The sequence below is a fragment of the Electrona antarctica genome (genome assembly GCF_951216825.1).
Source record: "Electrona antarctica genome assembly, chromosome: 11".
NCBI lineage: Eukaryota > Metazoa > Chordata > Actinopteri > Myctophiformes > Myctophidae > Electrona > Electrona antarctica.
The window spans coordinates 22402976-22423523 of NC_136792.1; the positions used below are offsets into that span (position 1 = coordinate 22402976).

At 44.2% G+C, this 20548-nt stretch overlaps 2 protein-coding genes across 5 annotated transcripts in view; one reads left to right on the plus strand and one right to left on the minus strand.

Annotated features, from left to right (window-relative positions):
• atm (ATM serine/threonine kinase) overlaps positions 1 to 2349 on the minus strand; it is a 43192-nt gene extending 40843 nt beyond the window's left edge. Inside the window, exons 1-3 of one of the 4 annotated variants that reach the window (XM_079515114.1) lie at positions 2258 to 2349; positions 1427 to 1554; positions 313 to 434 (exon numbers count right to left, since the gene is read on the minus strand). In XM_079515114.1, the coding sequence (XP_079371240.1) occupies positions 313 to 434; positions 1427 to 1498 (194 nt within the window). In that variant the 5' untranslated portion in view covers positions 1499 to 1554; positions 2258 to 2349. Of the gene's footprint in view, positions 1 to 312; positions 435 to 1426; positions 1555 to 1777; positions 1821 to 1850; positions 2020 to 2257 lie in introns of those variants that run through there. The other 3 variants (XM_079515113.1, XM_079515115.1, XM_079515116.1) reach the window with 3 other exon arrangements.
• Positions 2072 to 20227, plus strand: npat (nuclear protein, ataxia-telangiectasia locus). The gene is made up of 18 exons (XM_079515118.1): positions 2072 to 2212; positions 2525 to 2620; positions 2841 to 2959; positions 3170 to 3230; positions 3776 to 3848; positions 4008 to 4051; positions 4428 to 4676; positions 9651 to 9726; positions 10650 to 10773; positions 11208 to 11299; positions 11461 to 11542; positions 11935 to 12031; positions 12248 to 12358; positions 12641 to 14461; positions 14770 to 14876; positions 14992 to 15082; positions 16610 to 18585; positions 19213 to 20227. The coding sequence occupies exons 2-18, from the start codon at positions 2584 to 2586 to the stop codon at positions 19291 to 19293; spliced, it is 5241 nt and encodes a 1746-aa protein (XP_079371244.1). The 5' UTR covers positions 2072 to 2212; positions 2525 to 2583; the 3' UTR covers positions 19294 to 20227.
• The last annotated feature ends 321 nt before the right edge of the window (positions 20228 to 20548 follow it).

Genomic DNA, 20548 nt, shown 5'->3' on the forward strand with positions numbered 1-20548 from the left:
TAGTACATACAAACATACATATTGATAAACAATGTTTATCTAATTGAAATAAGAGGACATAGAACTCATATTTTGTATCCAAAGTTTAACTTCTAACAGCATACCAGCATTTCTGGGCATCATATTGCCCCAAAATGTAATGCCCTAATATTTTGTAATGGGTGGTTATCTTATTGGGAAAAAGCCCTAACGATCCAGGCAATATTTCAATAGTTTATGTAAAATCAGTGTGCATGATTCATGTGAAGCTATGCTGCATTAAACAGACTGCGAACATGTGCCCCCCCCCTTTTTTCTGCATAATATAATTACCTAAACACAGCATCCCACGAGAGTTGCTTGGAGCCTTGGGCAGCTTTGACTCCTGAGATACGATCCAACTCCTGCACAATCTCTGGTTTTCTGAGGAGCTGCCTGAAGCGTTCAGCCTCTTTCTGATAGGAAGAGACACCAACGTCACTTGTGCCAAAATGCCAACTTCATGGATAAACACGAGGAATGCAAGTGCTTTGTTCAACTGATACAATTTTGATTGATTGATTGATTGAAATATTTATTAACAGAATTACAGTACATTTCAAGCACAAACTCAATACAAAGACTGTTAACTGTGAGTGGACGACCCAATTAAGCATTACACTTGTTTACAAGAGGGTCCACCATGTTCAATCATCAAAAACATTTAGAGACGTACAAATAGACACTTCTATATAGTCAAAGAACAGAACAGGAATTCATCATAGAGGTAAAAAAGGGAAAAGAAACATATACAGTGAGGGGAAAAAAGGGGGGGGCGGTGGGGGGATTCTGATTTTTACGGGGGCCAGTTTCGAATTGCAGCCTTCCGTAGGTGCCCTTTGAGAGCGGTTTTGAAGGAGTCAAGGGATTCGTATGTCTTAATGAATGTTGGTAGGGCGTTCCACATTTTGGTGGCATAGGAGCGAAAAGAATTTAGTCCCTTGTTTGTGCCGAATCTGGGTTGTACATGGTTCGTTGCACTCCCTCTGGTGTTGTGGGTGTGGACTTCGTTAACATTAAGGAAGTATCTACAGTAGACAGGTACATGGGTATCTTGGTGGAGTATCGAATCTTGTGGACCAGACCCATTGCAAGATGCTGTACTCTGTCGTTGACCCTAAGCCATCCCAGTCTGTCAAAGTGGGCAGGGGTGAGGTGGGTTCAGGGGGTGAGGCCAAGTAGGAGCCTGACCAGTAACCCACTCTCCTATGCTGGAAACAGTTACTAATTCTGCTCTGTAGCAAATACTAGCCCCAGTATGTTCCCTCAGCACTACGCGTAGGGAGGGCACATATGGGGCTATAGCAAATACATGCACTGTTACATATACATGGACAGACATGATAGCTTTGTGTGGCAAACAAAAGTTGTTTTATCTATGCTATTATTTAAAATTGGCTGCAATTACCTTTCTCTCTGTAGCTTTATCATTCTCTAAACCCCTGCAGCAGATCAGGAGTTCATGAAGAGCCAGGCTCATTTTTGTGTAAGACTAAGGAGATGCACCTTCCATCCACCAAGACCACACTTTGTCTACTTGGAGAGGAAAAAGCAGGATAGAAGGTTATTGATGGAAATGTCTGCTTAACACTTAGCATTACGTATCTTGGCCTTGTGAAGCTAAACACTAGCCCCTTTCGGGACCCTCGGTTACCTTTTCTGAATTTTGGACGGAGGTACCCAAAATTCAGAAAAGGTGGAGGGTCCCGAAATGAGCTAGAACAACTAATTAGCAGGGCAACTTGGTTGAAATACACACCACATGCGCAGTGACAGAACAAAAACGACTGCTTTCTAGCGACAATAACGTGTTTCTGTAGCACTGACAGTACCTCTGTTGATGTGTTGGTCAACCGCTACTGACATTAACTGTGTGTTGATGTGTTCCACACACTACACACCAAAGAAAAACAACAACAACACCTCACTTGACACACACACAGTACACGCGCACGTCGCGCAGGAAGGAAACCAGAGGAAACTCCCGCCCCAGCAGTGTGAGGACGTCACAACCTCGCGTCGGCAGCCTTTCCAAGCCGGGTTTCTATCAGGGCTTTGATCCGGTCCAGAGCCCGCCTACTCTGTATGCGAACACACAGTTTCCGTGTCCGCTCCAATGGAATTAAGATCCCAGTTACACTACCCGGCCGGTGTATCGCCGGACCCTTATCCCATTAAATAAAGAAACATACCGGTATTTATATTTTACAGGCATAATAAAGACAATCATATCACCCACTTATTGTACATATGTTTTAGCAACTCGGTACGTTGACGAATGACGAGTACAAGGGGGTAGGGAAAATCGTTGAAAATGTTTGTCTTCAGAACTACACCGACCACAATTCCATTCTGCCATTGAATATAGCGTCACATATACATCCGGAGCACTGTGCTTGATTTCCCCGCCTTTTGGCTCCTCGCAGGCAGGCAGTCAACACAGGACGGGTCGGGTACACAAATCTTTCTTTGTGTTTATTACTTTGTCCTTTCTTTTACACCTTAGACCCATTTACCATAATAATGTGAGCGCTGGCTGTTGCGTCGGTTAAACTCCAGCTGGCCATGTTGCTTCCGTCCGACGTAGCGAGACTTGTATTGGGTAAGTAGTAGTATTATACCCGAACCCTGGCTAATGTCAACCTTTACTGCCAGCTGGGCGGTAGGCTAAACTTAGCATTTTGTTAGCAAAGTTATTGGTTATTTAACTCTGAGTCTGAGCATATCCACATTGTTTCCATTTGTATACAATCAGACTTACAAATTGATACATTAATAACGCCTGTCTTTTACTGTCTAATCATGTATGCACACTTGCACAGGGTATCTACAAGAAGAAGGATTATCCTCCACCAGTACAGCCTTCATTCATGAGAGCCCCAGCTTAAAAGAGTATGCTGAACACAGCACAGATGATGGATTTATTCCTTCTTGTGTATTTGTAAGTGGGACTTTTCACACCCTTCGCAAACAGTACCATAGATGTCGACTGTCATAGTTGTCATCATGACACAAGACCCATAAGAGTGACACATAACAATCAAGACTTTAATTTTCTTAAATGATTATAATACTTGTCTTGTGCATGCAATATGTGACTGGGAATTATATCTATTGATTATTAATGCATACTGGGGAAATATCATTTCAGTCCCTGTTTGGGAAAAACCTGACTACCATCTTGAATGAGTATGTTGCTGCCAAAACAAAAGGTGAGTGGGGTTGTAGAGACGATTTCCTATATGGTAGGCAGCTGTCAAAGGGCTGGTTGTGAGTTTGGGGGTGGGAGTCTAGATGCTTGAGCATGGAGTATGTTGATTCAGGTACCATTTTCTTGGGGGTTATATTATTATATTATGTTATGTGGGTCTTCTCCGATACTGAACCGGCGCACTTCGTCGGCCTTGCCTGACACTGGCGCTCTTAGTTAGTCTCCTAGATTTTGTGCTTCTAAATGAATCTCCTTGAGTTGAACTTCTGAGTAGATCTCCTGGACACTTCTGAGTAACTTCTTGAGTCTAATCTGGAACAAACACACTTCTGATGGATCTGCGTCAGATTTTATAGGGTAGCGTGAGTTCGTGGCCCGACGTCACACCACTGACCGTTTCCGTGACAACGGGTTATTTTATTATTATTATTGTTTACTATAGAGTACAGTTTATATATATATATATAGCCTAACTCATGATTGTGTGGCTATAATGTTTATGTTTGGGTGTATATAAGGTTTCTCAAACATGTTTGACCTCTACAGAGACCAGTCATGAAGTTCCTCCCATAATGACTTCCCTTTGGAAAAAGCTTGAGTGTACACTCAACCAAATTAAGTACGATTTTCTTCATGTTTTCACACAATGCAGTATACTAATATGTTATTCTGAACTTAATCTGCCCATCAGAGCTTTTTAGATGTATGTAAAAAACACATTTCAATTAGATTTGTTCCAAAACTAATTTTAATGTGTTATGTATTTGTCTTCCCCTAGATCATTGCAGAATTCTCCATCTTTATTGGTATCATCTCAAAGAGGTACGTTTTTCAAATTGAACCTTTCTAACTGTTATGTTGACAGTGACACACACACACACACACACTTTAATTCAAAGGAGCTTTATTGGAAAATTTGATATGAGTAAATACATTGCCAAAGCAAGTTCCAAAATATAGTAAACAGTTAAATGGGGAAAGTACAGTATATACAGTCGGAGGGGGTACAGGTACAGCATTAAGTAAACAGAGCTGTGTCACATTGCGTCATTATATACTGTACATGTTACATATGAACAGCGAACTAGCAAATGTGCAAGCTCACAATGTGACGGATTGTGAGCTTGTAGATGAGTCACTTTCACTGAATTGTCACACCTACTATAGCCTTCTCTAATGAGCCTCTTCCCTTTTGCAGCGCGTTCACGGATTGGAGCGGCACACATGAGAATACAGCACGCCTTGACTATGTCCCCCAATAGCAGCCTTGCATGCTCCACAGATACTGAGATGGGCTCAATCACCACCAGCAGCCTCGTCCACACTTCCCATGGTATGCTGGGCCATTCCACTCCTGTCAACTACTCAACACATGAGACCAGAGCCTCCTCGATGAGCAGCACACCCTTTCAAATTGAAGAAGGCGGCAGATTGGACACCATGGGAAGTAAGTACTTGAGAAAAGTACGAGAAATTGACCATGAATATTTTTGCTGTATTATTAGGCAATGCTACTGGTTGGGGGATTTGTTTCATACACCATGTGTATGCTTCACATACATTTAATTTCATCCTGTTTGTGGTTCAGACAGCAATGCTAAAATGTAATTTAATTTATATACCGGTAACCGGTACTTCACACGGGATCAGCCCAGGTTAGACGTTTTACTTTGGGGCTAAAACAAGAGAGACAAGGGTGAGATGGTTTGGGAGTGTGCAGAGGAGAGATGAGGGCTGATGGCGCTGCCAGGCAAGAGAAGAAGAGGAAGGCCAAAGAGGTTTATGGACTAGACCTGTGCCCGTCGGCCACCGGCCTACTTGGGAGTGATGCAAGTTGGGAGTTGGGAACCTAGTATGCAATACCCGTTGTCACAGCACCCGTTTTAACATTTTGTCTGTGTCCCATATGGAGAGCTCTGTATCTGTCTGCCTGTGAAAAGTGTTCTGGCTATGTAATCAAATGGCAGGTGTGGTTTGCCATGGCAATCAATTGGCTGAGGCAGAGGATGGGAATTGTACAGGTGAGGGGATTAATAGGCTCATTAGGTCCACTGACAGAGCCTGACCAGATCCTTTTGTGGTGTTTCTGGACAACTGTGTATCCCACCGACTCAAGGCTGGGCACTGCACTCCCTGTGGCAGTGATGCAATAGACTGCATCCTTAGACTCATTAAATTGAAAATGGACGCAATCATGTCACCCTCCGGGGGTCCTGGGATGTACTGTACTCGGTACTGTACTCTAACATTGTTGAAGTAGGACTTAATGTCCCACTCCCTGGGACCCATCTAAAAGACCACCCTTGGGTCCTGGGACCCATTACAATACATTGAAAACCTATTTGCATCACTGCTGTGGTGGTGTAGAATGTGTGTGTCAAATTTGAAGTTAGTGGGTTCTCGAGTTACGTGGACTACAGACGTACATATGTATTGTACATACACATGCACAGAGATGTGGTGCATTTATAGTAGGATGCAGTGAGAGAGGACATGCAGATGGTTGGGGTGACAGTAGCCTCGGTCGGTACCCAGGCTTTTATTTTCGTTCACATTTGGCTCAAAAATGAAAGCCTGGGGAAACGAGACACATTTCCTGGTCTAGAGCAAGGTATACAGTATGAATTGGAGGTAAGGTCACCAACATCATTTTCGGTATCAAGCAATTCCAGACGGCAGATTCGTCGCACCTTGGGAGCCAAACTACACCCGGAAGTTCGGCAGAATGCACTGGAGTCAATGAGAGCTCAGTGACCAGCTCATGAACAAACACTATTTCTGAATGACAGAACTTTTGTAAAGTAATCGCTTCTGGCAAATAACAGAAGACATATAATATAACACATTATTGTCTGCTGTGTTGCTTTTCGATGTGTACACTGTGTAATTTTATAGAGGTATCTAAAGAGCAAAAAGTACGTTTCTGAACGTGCCAAGTATCGCAAGACTGTCCACTGTTTCCTGTCTGGCAGCCAAATCTTGCGATACCCCCGGAACAGAAACGATACCTGCTGCTGTTTAAATCCTCAAATAAAATGATGTACTGTGCACATCGAAAAGCAAGTGATTAGAAAACAAACTGTGATATGCCTTCTTTTATATGCCTGAACCAATTATATGACACAGGTCTCAATGGTTCATAAATAATGTTTGTTATGAGCTGGCCCAGCTTGCTCCATTCACTGCTTTGTATTCATTTAACTTCCGGTGCGAGATTTGGCTCCCATGAAAGTGTCATGGCACAGCCCAGTCACGTGACCACGATACTTCCTTCTCTAAACTTCCTTCGTCTGGAGTGGGATTGAACTACAGTGCAGAATTTGGTGACGTCAGCGTTGTCCGCTGTTTTCTACCGGGGCGGAGGGGGCCGGGCATTCAGATCGTTGAACAATTACACTTACGCATTTAATCCAGAGTGGTTTACAATAAGCAAGAAAAAATATATAGCAAATTCATAAATAGTCATCATGAATCATACGTAAGCTAAGAACCTACAGTAACAGTGGAATATCTAATGAACTATGCATATATTATATAAGAGTTTGGGACGTGCGGAGCGTTTTTAGTGAAGGTACTTCCAGCTTCCCTCCATTGGCTGGTCTGAGTGAGCGGGAGGGTTTGTAGGGTTCCAGTATGATCCAACACATTGCTCCCGGCAACACCCGCCCCTCTATACCAGATATCATGGTGGCTGGGCCAGGCTTAGACATATAAAGGTAGACAAGACTCCTCTTCCGGCTCTGGGGCGTGTGTTCTTAAGGTTTGAGGCAAAGATTTCCCAAGATTCCTGAGCGGAAGCCAATAGCAAGAGGTCGGGGAGGAGCAAACCATGCCTTCTTAGGAGACCATTTGTAGGCCACTAGAATTTCGCGGGCCTTCGGCCCGCTCATCCCAGAGTTGCGTTGCCCCGCGTTGCGATACAGAAGTCCCCAGATACAGAAGTCCACAGTGACACGCGTTGTATGTAGCTGTTTTGTGCTGCTGCGCTTGCGCGCGCGCGCGCGCGCGTGTAGTGTTGTTGTTCTTATCCATATATGCGCCTCGGTTCGTCCTGATTGTACGACGTCAGGTGTCGACACGGTCGTGTTTGCATTATTGTAACTGTGTATGTAATCGCGGTGCTCTCCGTCCAAGTTAGAATCAGTGTAGAACCTGTGTTGTTGTTGTTCTTCTTCTACGTTTGGTTTCCGGCAGGCTGTACACTGTGTGTGTGTGCACGCGTGTGTGTGTGTGTGTACTGTGTAACTTCCGGTAGTGTTTCCGGAAGTGTGAAAGGTATCACGAAAAACACGTGGGTCACGTCAGTGGCGGCTGGTGACTTTTGTCCTAGAGAGGGCGCTATGAAAATATCAAGAAAACATGCACTATAGGTATCATCACATTCAATGGAAGGCTTTTAAAAATACAAAATAAACATGGCATTGCCAAACATGGCTAATTTCACTGCATTTTCCATGTAGATTGAGGCTACATTTTTTTTTTGTCATTGTCTTGTTGTTCCATTATGAAAATTAATTATTATCTTTACCTGGCTCCATGTGGCTCATCATTCATGTTTTTCTAGCGTCTGTGTTGACTGTGTGTTAAACTATATGTCAAACTGTGTTGTGATGTTTATGCTGCCCCCAAGTGGTTTGTGGTGTGAATAACATTGATCGCACACATTTTTCGACCCAGTGGCTTTCTATCGTTTGTATTGAAGTCTGAATCATAGCCACGTTGACAACGTTTGTAATAAACCAACCCGTTTGTAAATCCGTCAAGATTTGAGCGAGTTATGACTGTTTCTGTTTGAGCTGCCATTGAACATACTGTACTGTAGGCCCGAAGTAAGATGGCTGCCGGGTGAACGACGTCAGAAACTCCGCCTTGAGCCATCTAGTGTTTGTATATATCTATGCTCCAGATGAACGCGCAGCAACATGTGACACTCAGTAACCAATCAGAAACGTCACACAACGTAAACAACATGTGACATTTCATGGCAGCAGAATACAACGTGGCAGCATAATACAACTTGTAATCACTGCCTTTGGTTAGTGGTTCCTTATATTATATAATATTGACGTTTCTGGATTGCTAATTTTAAATAAATTACAGGCTGCAGATGTCATTTCTCCGTCATTCTTATTCACGTTTTATTCAGGGGTTGTGCATGGTGGTGCGGCGCACCAGCGCCCCCTATGGACCGGCCGCCACTGGGTCACGTGGTGGGGTTGTGAGCCATTGGGAAGGGGTGATGTAGTGTTGCCAGGTCCACGTATTGTAAGCGAGTGGTAGTGTGTGTAAGTATAGGCTGTAGGCTGTAGGAAGTCAGGGTTTGCGGTGTTGTTTACATAGTGGCATCAATGTTGGCGGTGCAGCCAATGAAAAGAGGGGAATCACGGGATGCAGTGTTGCCAGGTCCGCGAATTGTAAGCGAGTTGTAAGTAGCGTGTTGAATGGCATTTTTTCTGGGCTTGTTTTAATAGACCTGGCAACATGTGAGTGTGTGCGTGCGGGGGTGTGGGTGCTTGGGGAGATGTTGTTTGTTGTGAAGAGATGCAATGCCGGCGTGGGTGTGGAAGGGAGGCAACGTTGGTGTCAGTGCAATGAGTGATGTTCCGCGGTTGGTGTTGAGGGGCGGCGTTCGGCGCGATATGAGGAGATAGCGGCCGAACGACGCAGAGGGTAAGTGTGTGACGTGACTGCCGTGTGAGTGTAGTGTGTTGCAGTGTGTCAGTGACGTGTCAGTGATGTATGCAGTGTGTGACTTTGGGTCCCTTTTCCTGGGTTGGGTACAACTTCTCACTTGTATATATAGATTGCGTCTCTAGTGGCTCCAATGAAGTTCGCCCATCTTCATAAATGGACCATCTTTGGCGGAAGCTTGCCAAGCTTCCACGTGTGTAGCAGAAGTCCCGGAAAAGACGTGCTGTGATTGGCCACAATCAATGGCCACTGGCCAGTAGTTACTTGAGTGGCAGCGAGAGACATGGAGGAGTTGCATGAGTGACATCACTTGGGCAGCGACGCAGCGCGCCTTCAGCAATTCCTGCGCACTTCTGCCCCCTTACAGCATCTATTTTTTTTATATCCATGGGGCCAGGCCCAAGAAGGAAATGGCAAGAGTCACGATCTCCGGTTTACTTACCGTATCTGCCTGAAGTGGGCGGACACATTATTTTGGAGACGGGAAGAAGGTTGGAGTCTATTCATTTCCAACCATGGTAGAATGAACCTGAACACAGTCAACACAGCTGAACCGTCCTTTAGCTCCATGGTCACTGAACTAAATACTGGACCCAATCATCACAAGGCACACAATATTAAACGATTTTAAAATCTAAAAGTCTTTTCATGTATTGTCTGCCAGTGGTGGTTCTTATATTTGTGATGGCACTTCATCGTTGCTAAAATAGGTAAATATTTGCTTTTAAAGGGGATTCACCAGTGCACATTCTTGTCCCTGACCCCCGAATTACACCAGCCCAGATGTCTCCAGGACGACGGAAATGGTGAGATATATATTGTTTTTGTTGTTTTTATGTTTTAGAAAAGTACTAGTGAGATGAACAGCAAACTAGCTTCTTCACTTGATTAGTTTTGTCCCCGTAACACACATGTATTAATAATGTTCATGCATTATTAGAAAAAGGCGATGCATGCACTATACTGTACCAGAAGAAGGCCAGTTGGGAGATGGTTTATGTTTTTGTCCCTGGCAGCCATAGCTGGATAGAGAGGCCATCTGGAAAAACACTTGACCCCTAACTTCTGCTATCCGGGCGCTGTAGTACCAATTTATAGTATAAATAAATTACCTGTTGTAACCTGTGCATTTTTTAATAAGTTCTGCAGCGCTCTACCTTTTTTAATGCCAGGACGACATAGACGTCATTAGATGCTCCTATAAAATATATAGATATTTTTTTCTCAGCCTCTGTAGCAAGTAGATGCCTCCGTAATCACCAGCTATGGGATCTCTTTTTGCAACCCCCCTCCATTTACCTTGGTAAAGCAGGATTTTCAAAGCCCCATAACTCTGCTTCTACGTTCGCTGACCATGGTAATCCTGATTCATCCGATGTACGGATGTCATTTGTGACTTTGTCTCGCATCGCTCCCCACATGTAAACGTTTCTGGCGAAAGGTAAACGCTAAACGGCTTGAGCTAATGCTAATGATAGACAATGGTGGAATGGGGGCTGCTCAACAGGCTGTGAACATGATGGAAAATCACTGGATCGGCTGGCCAAGGTTAGCTACACTTTGCTGCCACCTAACGTGGCAATAAAAGAGTTCATGCTTGTTTAGGTCACTAAATTACGACGTAAGATCAGATGTCATGTGGCCGATATAAATACAGTGGGCTCACTTCACACAAGTGTGATTTTTATCTACTGTATGGGCTGATATCTGTTCTGCTGTGTGTGCTCAGGGATTCCCCTAGGAGGAGAGGTGGTGGTCTGGGTGGCCCCAGTAGTACCATAAGATCCAGCATGACTGCAAGTAGCCTGACTGTAGAGCCCCAGCCTGAGCAAGATGTCAATGAGAACTTCCCTGTAAGTACTAACTGTGTGTGTGTGTGTGTGTGTGTGTGTGTGTGTGTGTGTGTGTGTGTGTGTGTGTGTGTGTGTGTGTGTGTGTGTGTGTGTGTGTGTGTGTGTGTGTGTGTGTGTGTGTGTGTGTGTGTGTGTGTGTGTGTGTGTGTGTGTGTGTGTGTGTGTGTGTGTGTGTGTGTGTGTGTGTGTGTGTGTGTGTCAAATCTTGTTACGAATGTGTGTGTGTCAAATCTTGTTACGAATGTGTGTGTGTGTGTGTCAAATCTTGTTACGAATGTGTTTGTGTGTGTCAAATCTTGTTACGAATGTGTTTTTCGTTTTAATGTCTTTGCTGCTGCATCAAACCTTGGGGAGAATTGTTAGCAGAGGGAACTAGAATAACTAGTGCCTTATAAGCCATATGCTAATCCTGGTCATACATCTTGTCTCCACAGCAAATGGTGATACAAAATGCACGAGAGAAGATACTGGGTGACAGGTCATTACAAGAGAAGTTGGCTGAAAACATTAACAAAATCCTTGCAAGGTAACAAATATATAAGATGTTTTTTATCGTTTCATTTCCTGGTCCCTGTACCACACTTCCCAGCATTACTTGTGGGAGAGGTGACTGCTTTGTCAAATGTGACTTTGAACAAAATCCTGTTGTGTACCACACCTTTCTTCTGTCTGTTTTCTGTGTGACAGTGATCAAAGCCCTCAGACATCAAAGACATCCTGTAGCACCATGGAGACAGACCAGTCTATCGATGAAATCCTGGGACTGCAGGTGCCTTTTACTTCCCTATTAGCAGACTACATTCAACTTATTTTGCTTATAATTATCTGCTAAGAATTCTTTAACCAAATGACATTAGACGAAGCCAGATTAAAGACAAAAGCAATTATAATCATTGCAACAAACCTATATACTCTGTTTTACTGGAGTCCCCCAGGACTCTACTAGGCCACCTACTTTAATTATTAAAAAAAAGATCTAGACTAGACCAATCTCTTCACTGAGCGTGGCCCATCTACAAGCTCACAACGTGTCGCAACAGCTATTTTCAGCGGATGTTCGACCCCAGAATAGGGACACTGGCATTCGGTTCATGTGGTTAAAGAAGCTGTAATGAATGCCTTCGTAGTTGGATCACCTTCCATTGTGACATGTCTCACCAGGGGGAAATCCATATGAGTGATGTTGCCATCCATGACATATTGGAACAAACAGAAAGTGACCCCGCATTCCAGGCTCTATTTGATCTCTTTGATTACAGTAAGCATTTTCACCTGATACCAGTCATATTTGTATTTCCGTGCTGAACACATACAAGAATGAATATGGTTTTTAATAAAATGGTTAAAGAACTGAACACCCGCTGCATAAAAGCTATGGTCTTAACTGATTCTTAATTCTAAGGGTCCAACCACAAGCTCTCTTTCAACAAGAGAAATTGAGCAGTGTTTTTGCTTGATTCCGATCTATTTGCAGATAAAACCAGAATCACTGAGGAGCCAGAAGATGGTGTTATGAGCAGTAGCCCTGAGGAGAATACTGCTGGGTCTTCAGCTACTAGCAGGACTCCCCAGGATAAAGAACAAGGTATTTGTTTCCTGGTTTATGTATATTGGTTCATACGGTATATAAAGAGCATAGGCTTTTCATCCTCACACACGGTTTTGTCAAAGTTGCACCAAATTGCCAACTTAAGATCATGTGTGGGAAGGAACGTGTGCAGTTGGAACCAATAACATTTCAGAATTATAAAATGTGGTGTGTTTTTACCCAACATAAAATTTGATTAATTAAATGAGCATGAAGGACGATGTTATACTTGATCATTGCTGTAATTTTTAACATGTCATTTTCCATTTGCGGCTCAAGATGCATGCATTGCTGGGAGGACAAAGTATGGACAACAGCCTAACAGCAGAAAAAACAGAAAGCCCGCTGCCCTCAGTTTGTTGAAGAAGACGATACTTGGGCCGAGTGTCAGAAGATGCAGAATAGAAAACAGCAGTGCCAGGCTGTTGGCAATCTCGCAGCCAGGAACCACCTCAACCTCATCTACTGATGCAATGAACTCTAACAGAGGAGGAGACGACGAGGACTCTCTCTTCAGAGATGATGGAGTTGCACCCATGGATGTTCAAGAACCTCTGGATCCTCCCCTATCACCTCCTATCCCTTCTCCTCCTACTTGTCTTCCACAAGCTACTCTCCCTGCTCCCCCTCTTCCCCCTACTTGTCCTCCTCCTCTTCCTTCTACTCGTCTCCTTGCTGTTACTTCTCTCCCTTCCCCTCTTCCCCCTACTTGTCCTCCTCCTCTTCCTTCTACTCGTCTCCTTGCTGTTACTTCTCTCCCTCCCCCTCTTCCCCCTACTTGTCCTCCTCCTCTTCCTTCTACTCGTCTCCTTGCTGTTACTTCTCTCCCTCCCCCTCTTCCCCCTACTTGTCCTCCTCCTCTTCCTTCTACTCGTCTCCTTGCTGTTACTTCTCTCCCTCCCCCTCTTCCCCCTACTTGTCCTCCTCCTCTTCCTTCTACTCGTCTCCTTGCTGTTACTTCTCTCCCTCCCCCTCTTCCCCCTACTTGTCGTCCTCCTCTTCCTTCTACTCGTCTCCTTGCTGTTACTTCTCTCCCTCCCCCTCTTCCCCCTACTTGTCCTCCTCCTCTTCCTTCAACTTCTCTCCCTTCTCCCGCTCCTCCTTCTCACCCTTCTCTCCACTCCTCTCCTAGGAAAACATCCTCTCAGGAGATGTTGGAAATAAACATGGACAGCAGAAGCATCTCCACTGGCCTCAGTGCATCACCTGCCAAATCTGCTGCAAGTGAGACTATGTCACGGTCAAATGTGATCCAAATGCAGGAGAATAAACGAGCACAGAGGGCAGGAGCAGGTCGTAATGCACAATTATCAACATTCCATGTTCCTGCTGTAAGCTCTCGGTTCGCTCCTGTGCCAGATAAAAAAATCAAAACCCATGCGGAGACTATTCATCTACCTCATGCAACTGTGGCAATGCCCAGTGGGGGCAGCTCTCTGAATATAACAGCAGCCGCTTCCTCATTAACTTTCCCTAAATCAGCCTCATCCACTCCCGCCTCTTTCTCCGCGTCAGTCATAGCCATGCCGGTTCCATCGACAGTCCTATCCAGCACACCCAGCCAGGGCCCAGCTGACCCTGGGAATATAGTGTCCCTGAAGATCATCATCAGTGACGAACAGGAGGAGGCTTCTTGCTCAGCTGACCGTGTGTTGACTCAGGCCATTTCCAGCATCTCAGACAACAAGATCCCGACAATATTCCTCACCTCCCCTTCCAATTCACCTGCCAAGGCCCCACACAGAATACCCCCAACAGCCAGCCAGGACGAGACCATTCTGGCAGTCAGCAGCCTGCAGAGTTCTGACGTTCTTCAACCTGCAATGACAGATGCTAACTCTTTTAACGTCAAATCTGGGTTGATTGTAGGTTCTCCATTAACTGGGACATCTCAGCCCCAGCCCAGCTACATAATCCAGTTACCCATAGATACGGTTGACACCACCCTCTCCACACCCACTGCCAGCTACATCTTGGTGACTGACCCTTCTGCTACAGACCCCAATGCCAGAAATGTGTTGATACCAACTGGTACCTCACCGGGGCCTACAAGCCAGTACACTCTGGCCACACCACCCAGAGGCCAGAGCCACCCTACTGGTAAGAGAAGTAGTCAAACCCCAGTATCACAATATTCAAGTGTCCTTGATAACATTGAACCAAATAAATCAACTATGAAGTTATTGGAAATACATTATTGCATTTTATTGAATCTTTAACTATGCCACAAAGTATTTCCTTCTGCACTCCCCATTAGTCATCATATTGTTCATTGTCATTTGGTCTTCATTCCTTGCTGAATCCCTGCCAGCAGTATTTTGTCGCTGATCTTTGATTGGCTTCTCTGTGAATAACCGTGGCCAAAATATAGCCAAAAATATTCTGTATTATCGTTTATGCTCTTTCAGGATCAGCGCTTGTCTACCAGTCCTCTGTTGGGCCCATAATGCTGCCTGTGTCTGTTATGGGTCAGAATACTGCAGGCACAGGATCGTTTCAAATTGTTTCCAATCGGGTAAGCAAATACTAGTTTTTACATAATTAATGAATGTGTTCATTTAATTTATAGTGTACAACGTCAATAAAACCTAATAAGCAATATCAAATAGCACATGCTCTGTCTTTTTCAGCTTGTTACTGTGTCTAGACCTGTACACACCCAGCCAAAATCTGTCAAAAATACACCCCCCACAGTGGCCCAGAAACAGTCTGCAGTCTCAAGTAAGATTTATTTATAAGTCACTGCATTACATTTGTGTCATCCTGCATTGGTAATTACTTATGCAAGAAGAGCGTATGTTGGTGGTGTCCGTCGGCCAATCAGGGATTGGCTGATGACGTAACTAAGGTACGTTTGGTGATCGGCTGGGTATGTATGTACTGTATGTATGTCGGGGTAAGAATTGTGGTCCCTTATTGGCTGTTGATGGTGACGGTGGTTGGTATAAGGCCAAGAGGAGAATTAGCAAGAGAGGCCAACTTTGCTTACTTCCTGTATCAGCGTGAGGTGGGCGGTAACATTATTAGGAGACAGGAAGAATGTTGGAGTCTATTCATTTCCAATGGGAGAGTGAACGTGAACACAGCTTCTGAACCATTCCTTAACTCCATGGTCACTAAACTAAATACTGGACCAAATCATCACAAGGCACACAATATTTACAAGATATTCATAGTAAAATGGCTTCTTTTAGCGAGACAAACCAGGAGAAAATCTACTTTGTTAATGACATTTCTTTATCCCAGCAACAAACTCTCGCGAGATTTGAGATGAGTCCGGAAGCCTCTCTCTGTCCATCTGCAATTTCACGGACAACACATAGGGGGCTCTGACCCCATATTTAAGATGATAATATGTGAATATTATAATGTGAAATGAATGGACATATTTAAAACGATTAGAAATGATCCTTATGTGCCCAAATTAGAGCTGGCATACTTGGTCTGCATATTGAGACAGGCAGATATGTAGGCACGGTTGAGGAGGATAGATTATGTAGTCTGTGTGATCTAAAGGAAATTTTTATTGTCCATTCTACAACTCTATTAGGGAGAGACTTTTTAATGAGATAGATCCAAATCATGAATTTATATGGTTGGAGGACTTCAAGAAACTAAAACGACTATTTCAAAAGTACACCTTGTCAGTTGTTTTCAATGTACTTTGTTAAATGACTTGTCAGTGTTGTTGTCGTCTTCTATCGGGTTTCATGGAGGTCGGCAAACATAAATGGTGCATTACCGCCACCTACTAGACTGAGTGTGGAAACAGTGTTGTTGTCAGGGGGGGAGGGTGGAGGTCGGGGAGAAGCAAACCACGCCTACTATATTTAGGAGACCATTTGTAGGCTTTGTGTACCATTTCGCCTCTAGTGGCTCAAATGAAGTTGGCCCATCTTCATACATAAACCATCTTTGGTATAAGGTCAACGGGTCTAAAGGATTTAGAACAGCAGTTGTAATAGACATTTGTTAGGGAGCGCCCGCTGGCCAAGTGGTCAAGGCGCATGCCACATATAGGCTTTGGCCTGACAGCGCGTTGCGTGTTCGAGTGCCGTTCATGACGACCTTTGCTGCATGTCTCTCCCCATCTCTCTCTCCCTCTTTCCTGTCATTCTTCACTTGTATCTATCAAATAAGCCAAAAAGCCAAAAACAAATCGTTAAAAAAAAAGACATGTACAAGGTGCAAGTTGGCACCTCGACAGAGTGCATATCTAGTTACTTATCTTGTTCTCTTGAATTGCAGGCAAAACGGTAACTGCTGAAGAAGACTTGGTCAGCAACGTGGTCAAGGTGATCTCGACTGAGAAGACAGGCCAGCAGAATGTAGCTGCAGGCATGAGCCCTGCTGGTCATCGTAGGATCCTCTGCTTTGACTCTGCTGGAAACTCCACACCACCACATAGCACCAAATCAGCTCTACCCACCACACCTCCAACATCAAACACTCCTGTGTCACCTCCCCTTCAGCTCACTGAGAAAGCTAATACTGCACCAGTTCGTCGAGGAAGGCCTGCTATTTTGGCTGGCAGCAAGCCCAAAAGGGCGATTGAGGCTCTTGAATGTCCAGACCATACTCGGGTTTGGCAGGGGTCAGAGGTGACAAAAAAGACACAGGAACCCCTGCCTCAACAACCGCAACAGAATGATTCTGTGAGAAAGACACCACGCAAAGAGGGTCATAAAATCCTTGATCAAAAATCCAAAAATGCAAGCGTCAATGAGGTTGATGTCTCACAGCCTGAGTCCTCAAAGGAGTCTGCATCTGCAAGGAAATCAAAGTCGTATGACGGCAAACGCAACAACGAGGACAACGGCAGTCAGGCAAAACCTAAGGAATCCAATAGTTCAAGGTCAGCATCGTCTGCCTCAAGGAGATCAACATCATTTGACGGTAAACACAGCAACGATGATGACAGTCAGGCAAAACCTAAGGAATCCCATAGTTCACGGTCATCATCTGATTCAAGTCAGCGATCGGGGAACAGGATGGAGAAGGAGGAGGCCAGCAGGAAAAAGCCTGGTGACAACTGTCAGGCTAAACCTAAGGAATCCCGTAGTTTACGGTCAGCATCGTCTGACTCAAAAAGATCAAAAACTTTTGACAGCAAAAGCAGCAATGATGACAACGGCAGTCAGGCAAAACCTAAGGAATCCAATAGTTCAAGGTCAGAATTGTCTGACTCAAGGAGCACAAACTCATTTGAAGGTAAACACAGCAACGATGATGACAGTCAGGCAAAACCTAAGGAATCCCATAGTTCACGGTCGTCATCGTCTGATTCAAGGCAGCAATCGGGGAACAGGAAGGAGGATGCCAACGGGAAAGAGCCTGCGGAGAAGGATCCAGCCAAGGCCCGTGAGGGACGGCCAGAGAGGAGGGAATCCCATAGTTCACGGTCGTCATCGTCTGATTCAAGGCAGCAATCGGGGAACAGGAAGGAGGATGCCAACGGGAAAGAGCCTGCAGAGAAGGATCCAGCCAAGGCCCCTGAAGGAAGGCCGGAAAGGAGGGCTTCCTCTCAGGAATCTCCTAGTGTCACAGCTAACAAAGAGAATGAGGTGGAGGGGAGCAAGCCAGAGCAGCAGCAACAACTATCATCATCATCATCATCACCTTCCTCAACACAACAAGAGTTTAGCCCACCACCGGCACCTCCACAGACCCCCAACAAGCAGTGCAAATCCAGTAAGACTTCACTTAGGACTCCCTCTAAGACCAGCTCCCTAACAAAACGGGCATCTGAGATGCTCCAGGACATCAAGGGACTCAACCCTCCTTGTACCCCAGGCAAGGGGTCAGGCACAGGCTGTCCAGACTTTCCTCTGCCCCGTACCCCTGGGACTGATCATGTCCAGGAGGACTCATTAGACCAACCCCGGACCCCCGCCAGACAAAGGCACGGTAGAGATGGGGAGTTAACTCCCAGGCATCTCTTGCCACCTACAACCCCAGAGCTGCCTACCTGCAGCCCAGCCAGTGAGGCTGGCAGTGAAAGTAGCATCAACATGGCTGCTCACACTCTTATGATATTGTCACGTGCCACCATTGCCAGGACGGGCACACCATTGAAGAACAGCATGCGCCAGGATGGGACAGGAGAGATGTCTCCTACATCATCTAAGACCACCAAGAAGCGCAAGCAGTCCTCTCCTGCTCCTCCCAGCCCCCAAGCCAAAAAGGTGTCAAAGCGTTCATCCACTGAAAAAAAGAAGGAAAAGGTGAGTCTTATGTTGAAATCTGCACCATATTGTGTCAACCATATTGTGTCAACCGAATCTTTTGATGTATTTATTTTAGTTTTATCAGTGGGAGCAGTGCATTGAATGCAGCAATGTTCGTGTTCACACAGGCAGATGCAAAGATACAAAAAGCATATTTGTCGCTTTGTATCTGAAGTTGAAGCCAAGCCAGTTCAACTTATTTGTAGCTTTTGTAGCAGGTACAAATGTCGGATTTGCTTTGTTAAGGCCCAGCCCTACCTGGGCCCTCATCAAACCCTGTACACTCGAAACACTGCCCCTACTGCCACCATTAGATCTCCATATATGGAGCTGACTTTTTCTGACATTCCATATGTTGATCTGACCTCATCAAACCCTGTACACAAGACACACTCCATATATGGCCAGTGCACGCCCTTTAGGGCGAGGTCGCTTCTTGCCCTCAGGCAGACTGGTGTTATGCTATGTTCATTGTTTACCTGGTATCATAGTTTCTTTGAGGCACTACTTATGTGGCTTGACTAGAGTTCATGCTTATTCCGATCTCACTGTATGTCGCTCTGGATAAAAGCGCTAAATGCCATACAATTGTACATTATAATTGTCATGCCTTTACTTTTATAGAAGCAGAAGAAAGTGTTGGACTGCTTCCCAGATGACTTGGATGTGGACAAGTTCCTCTCCTCTCTTCACTATGATGAGTGAATTTGATCACTAATCACATCATGAGAGGGTTCCCGGATGCTTACATTACTGTCTAAGAACAGAGCAAGCCATCTGCTCATGCCAGTGCCTGTGAATCTTCTTGGTATACATTGCCTGAGACCTTGTATGACAGATTCTGGTGGAATCGTGGAGTGGACGACTGTCACTGTTGTTTTTCCCTAACAAGTCATTTATGTCATCCATTTATGTACTGCAGCCATCAAAATGGCTGCAGAGTTGATCAAGCTTTTTATTACTGCTTGTAACTTGTAAAGGATACTGACTGTAAAGAGCTCTATTTCAGAACATACGACTAACACTTGTGCAATTAAAAATAATTCTACAAATGTCTGATGGTACATGAAAAATCACATCTACTCATCTTGTTCTGGAAAGTTTAGTGGAAAGTGTAGTTCACTCAAAAATATTATGTTAATATGTTAATATGTGAATGCAACATGTGTGTGTGTGTGTGTGTGTGTATATAAAAAACGTTTTAAAATGTTTGAAAATTATATTGTCAGTTTGACAGCAGTGACACTGTTTCAAAACTGCTTACTCAGGCTTTAACTGGACATTCTCTAGGAACATGTTTTAATAAACAGATTAATTGAAACCTTGTGTCTTTATCTTTAAAATATAGTCTTTGCAGACAGTGAAACCCACCTTTTACATCTTATTAATATGGAATAGGCTGTTGATTAGAATCGTACAGAATATAATGTCTATAATTTAACAAGACCAAAAACAATGAGTTATTTTAATATAATTATAAAACAAAATAAATTCTGACTATTTATTGGGGATTACCATATACATCTGGCTTTAGCAGATTGGGCCACTTCTCACTTTCTTCACTTGTGTTACCACTGCCGATTCAGGCTAGTAGTTTCTGACAACTCCAATCTAATGAAGTAAATTTGTCTACCTCCAATTGGACCATAATGTACTTCTGGGTCTACGTTGTTACATCAGTTTCACAATAAAAGTTGAAATTGAAGATTGATTGATTGATTGAAGAATTTATTAACAGTTTGCAGAATTACAGTACATTTCAAGCACAAACTCAATACAAAGGCTGTTAACTGTGAGTGGACGACCCAATTAAGCATTACACTTGTTTCCAACAGGGTCCACCATGTTCAAATCATCAAAACATTTAGAGACGTACAAATAGACACTTCTATAGACAGAACAGGAATTCATCAAAAAAGAATTCATCAAAAAGGAGGTAAAAAGGGAAAAGAAATATATA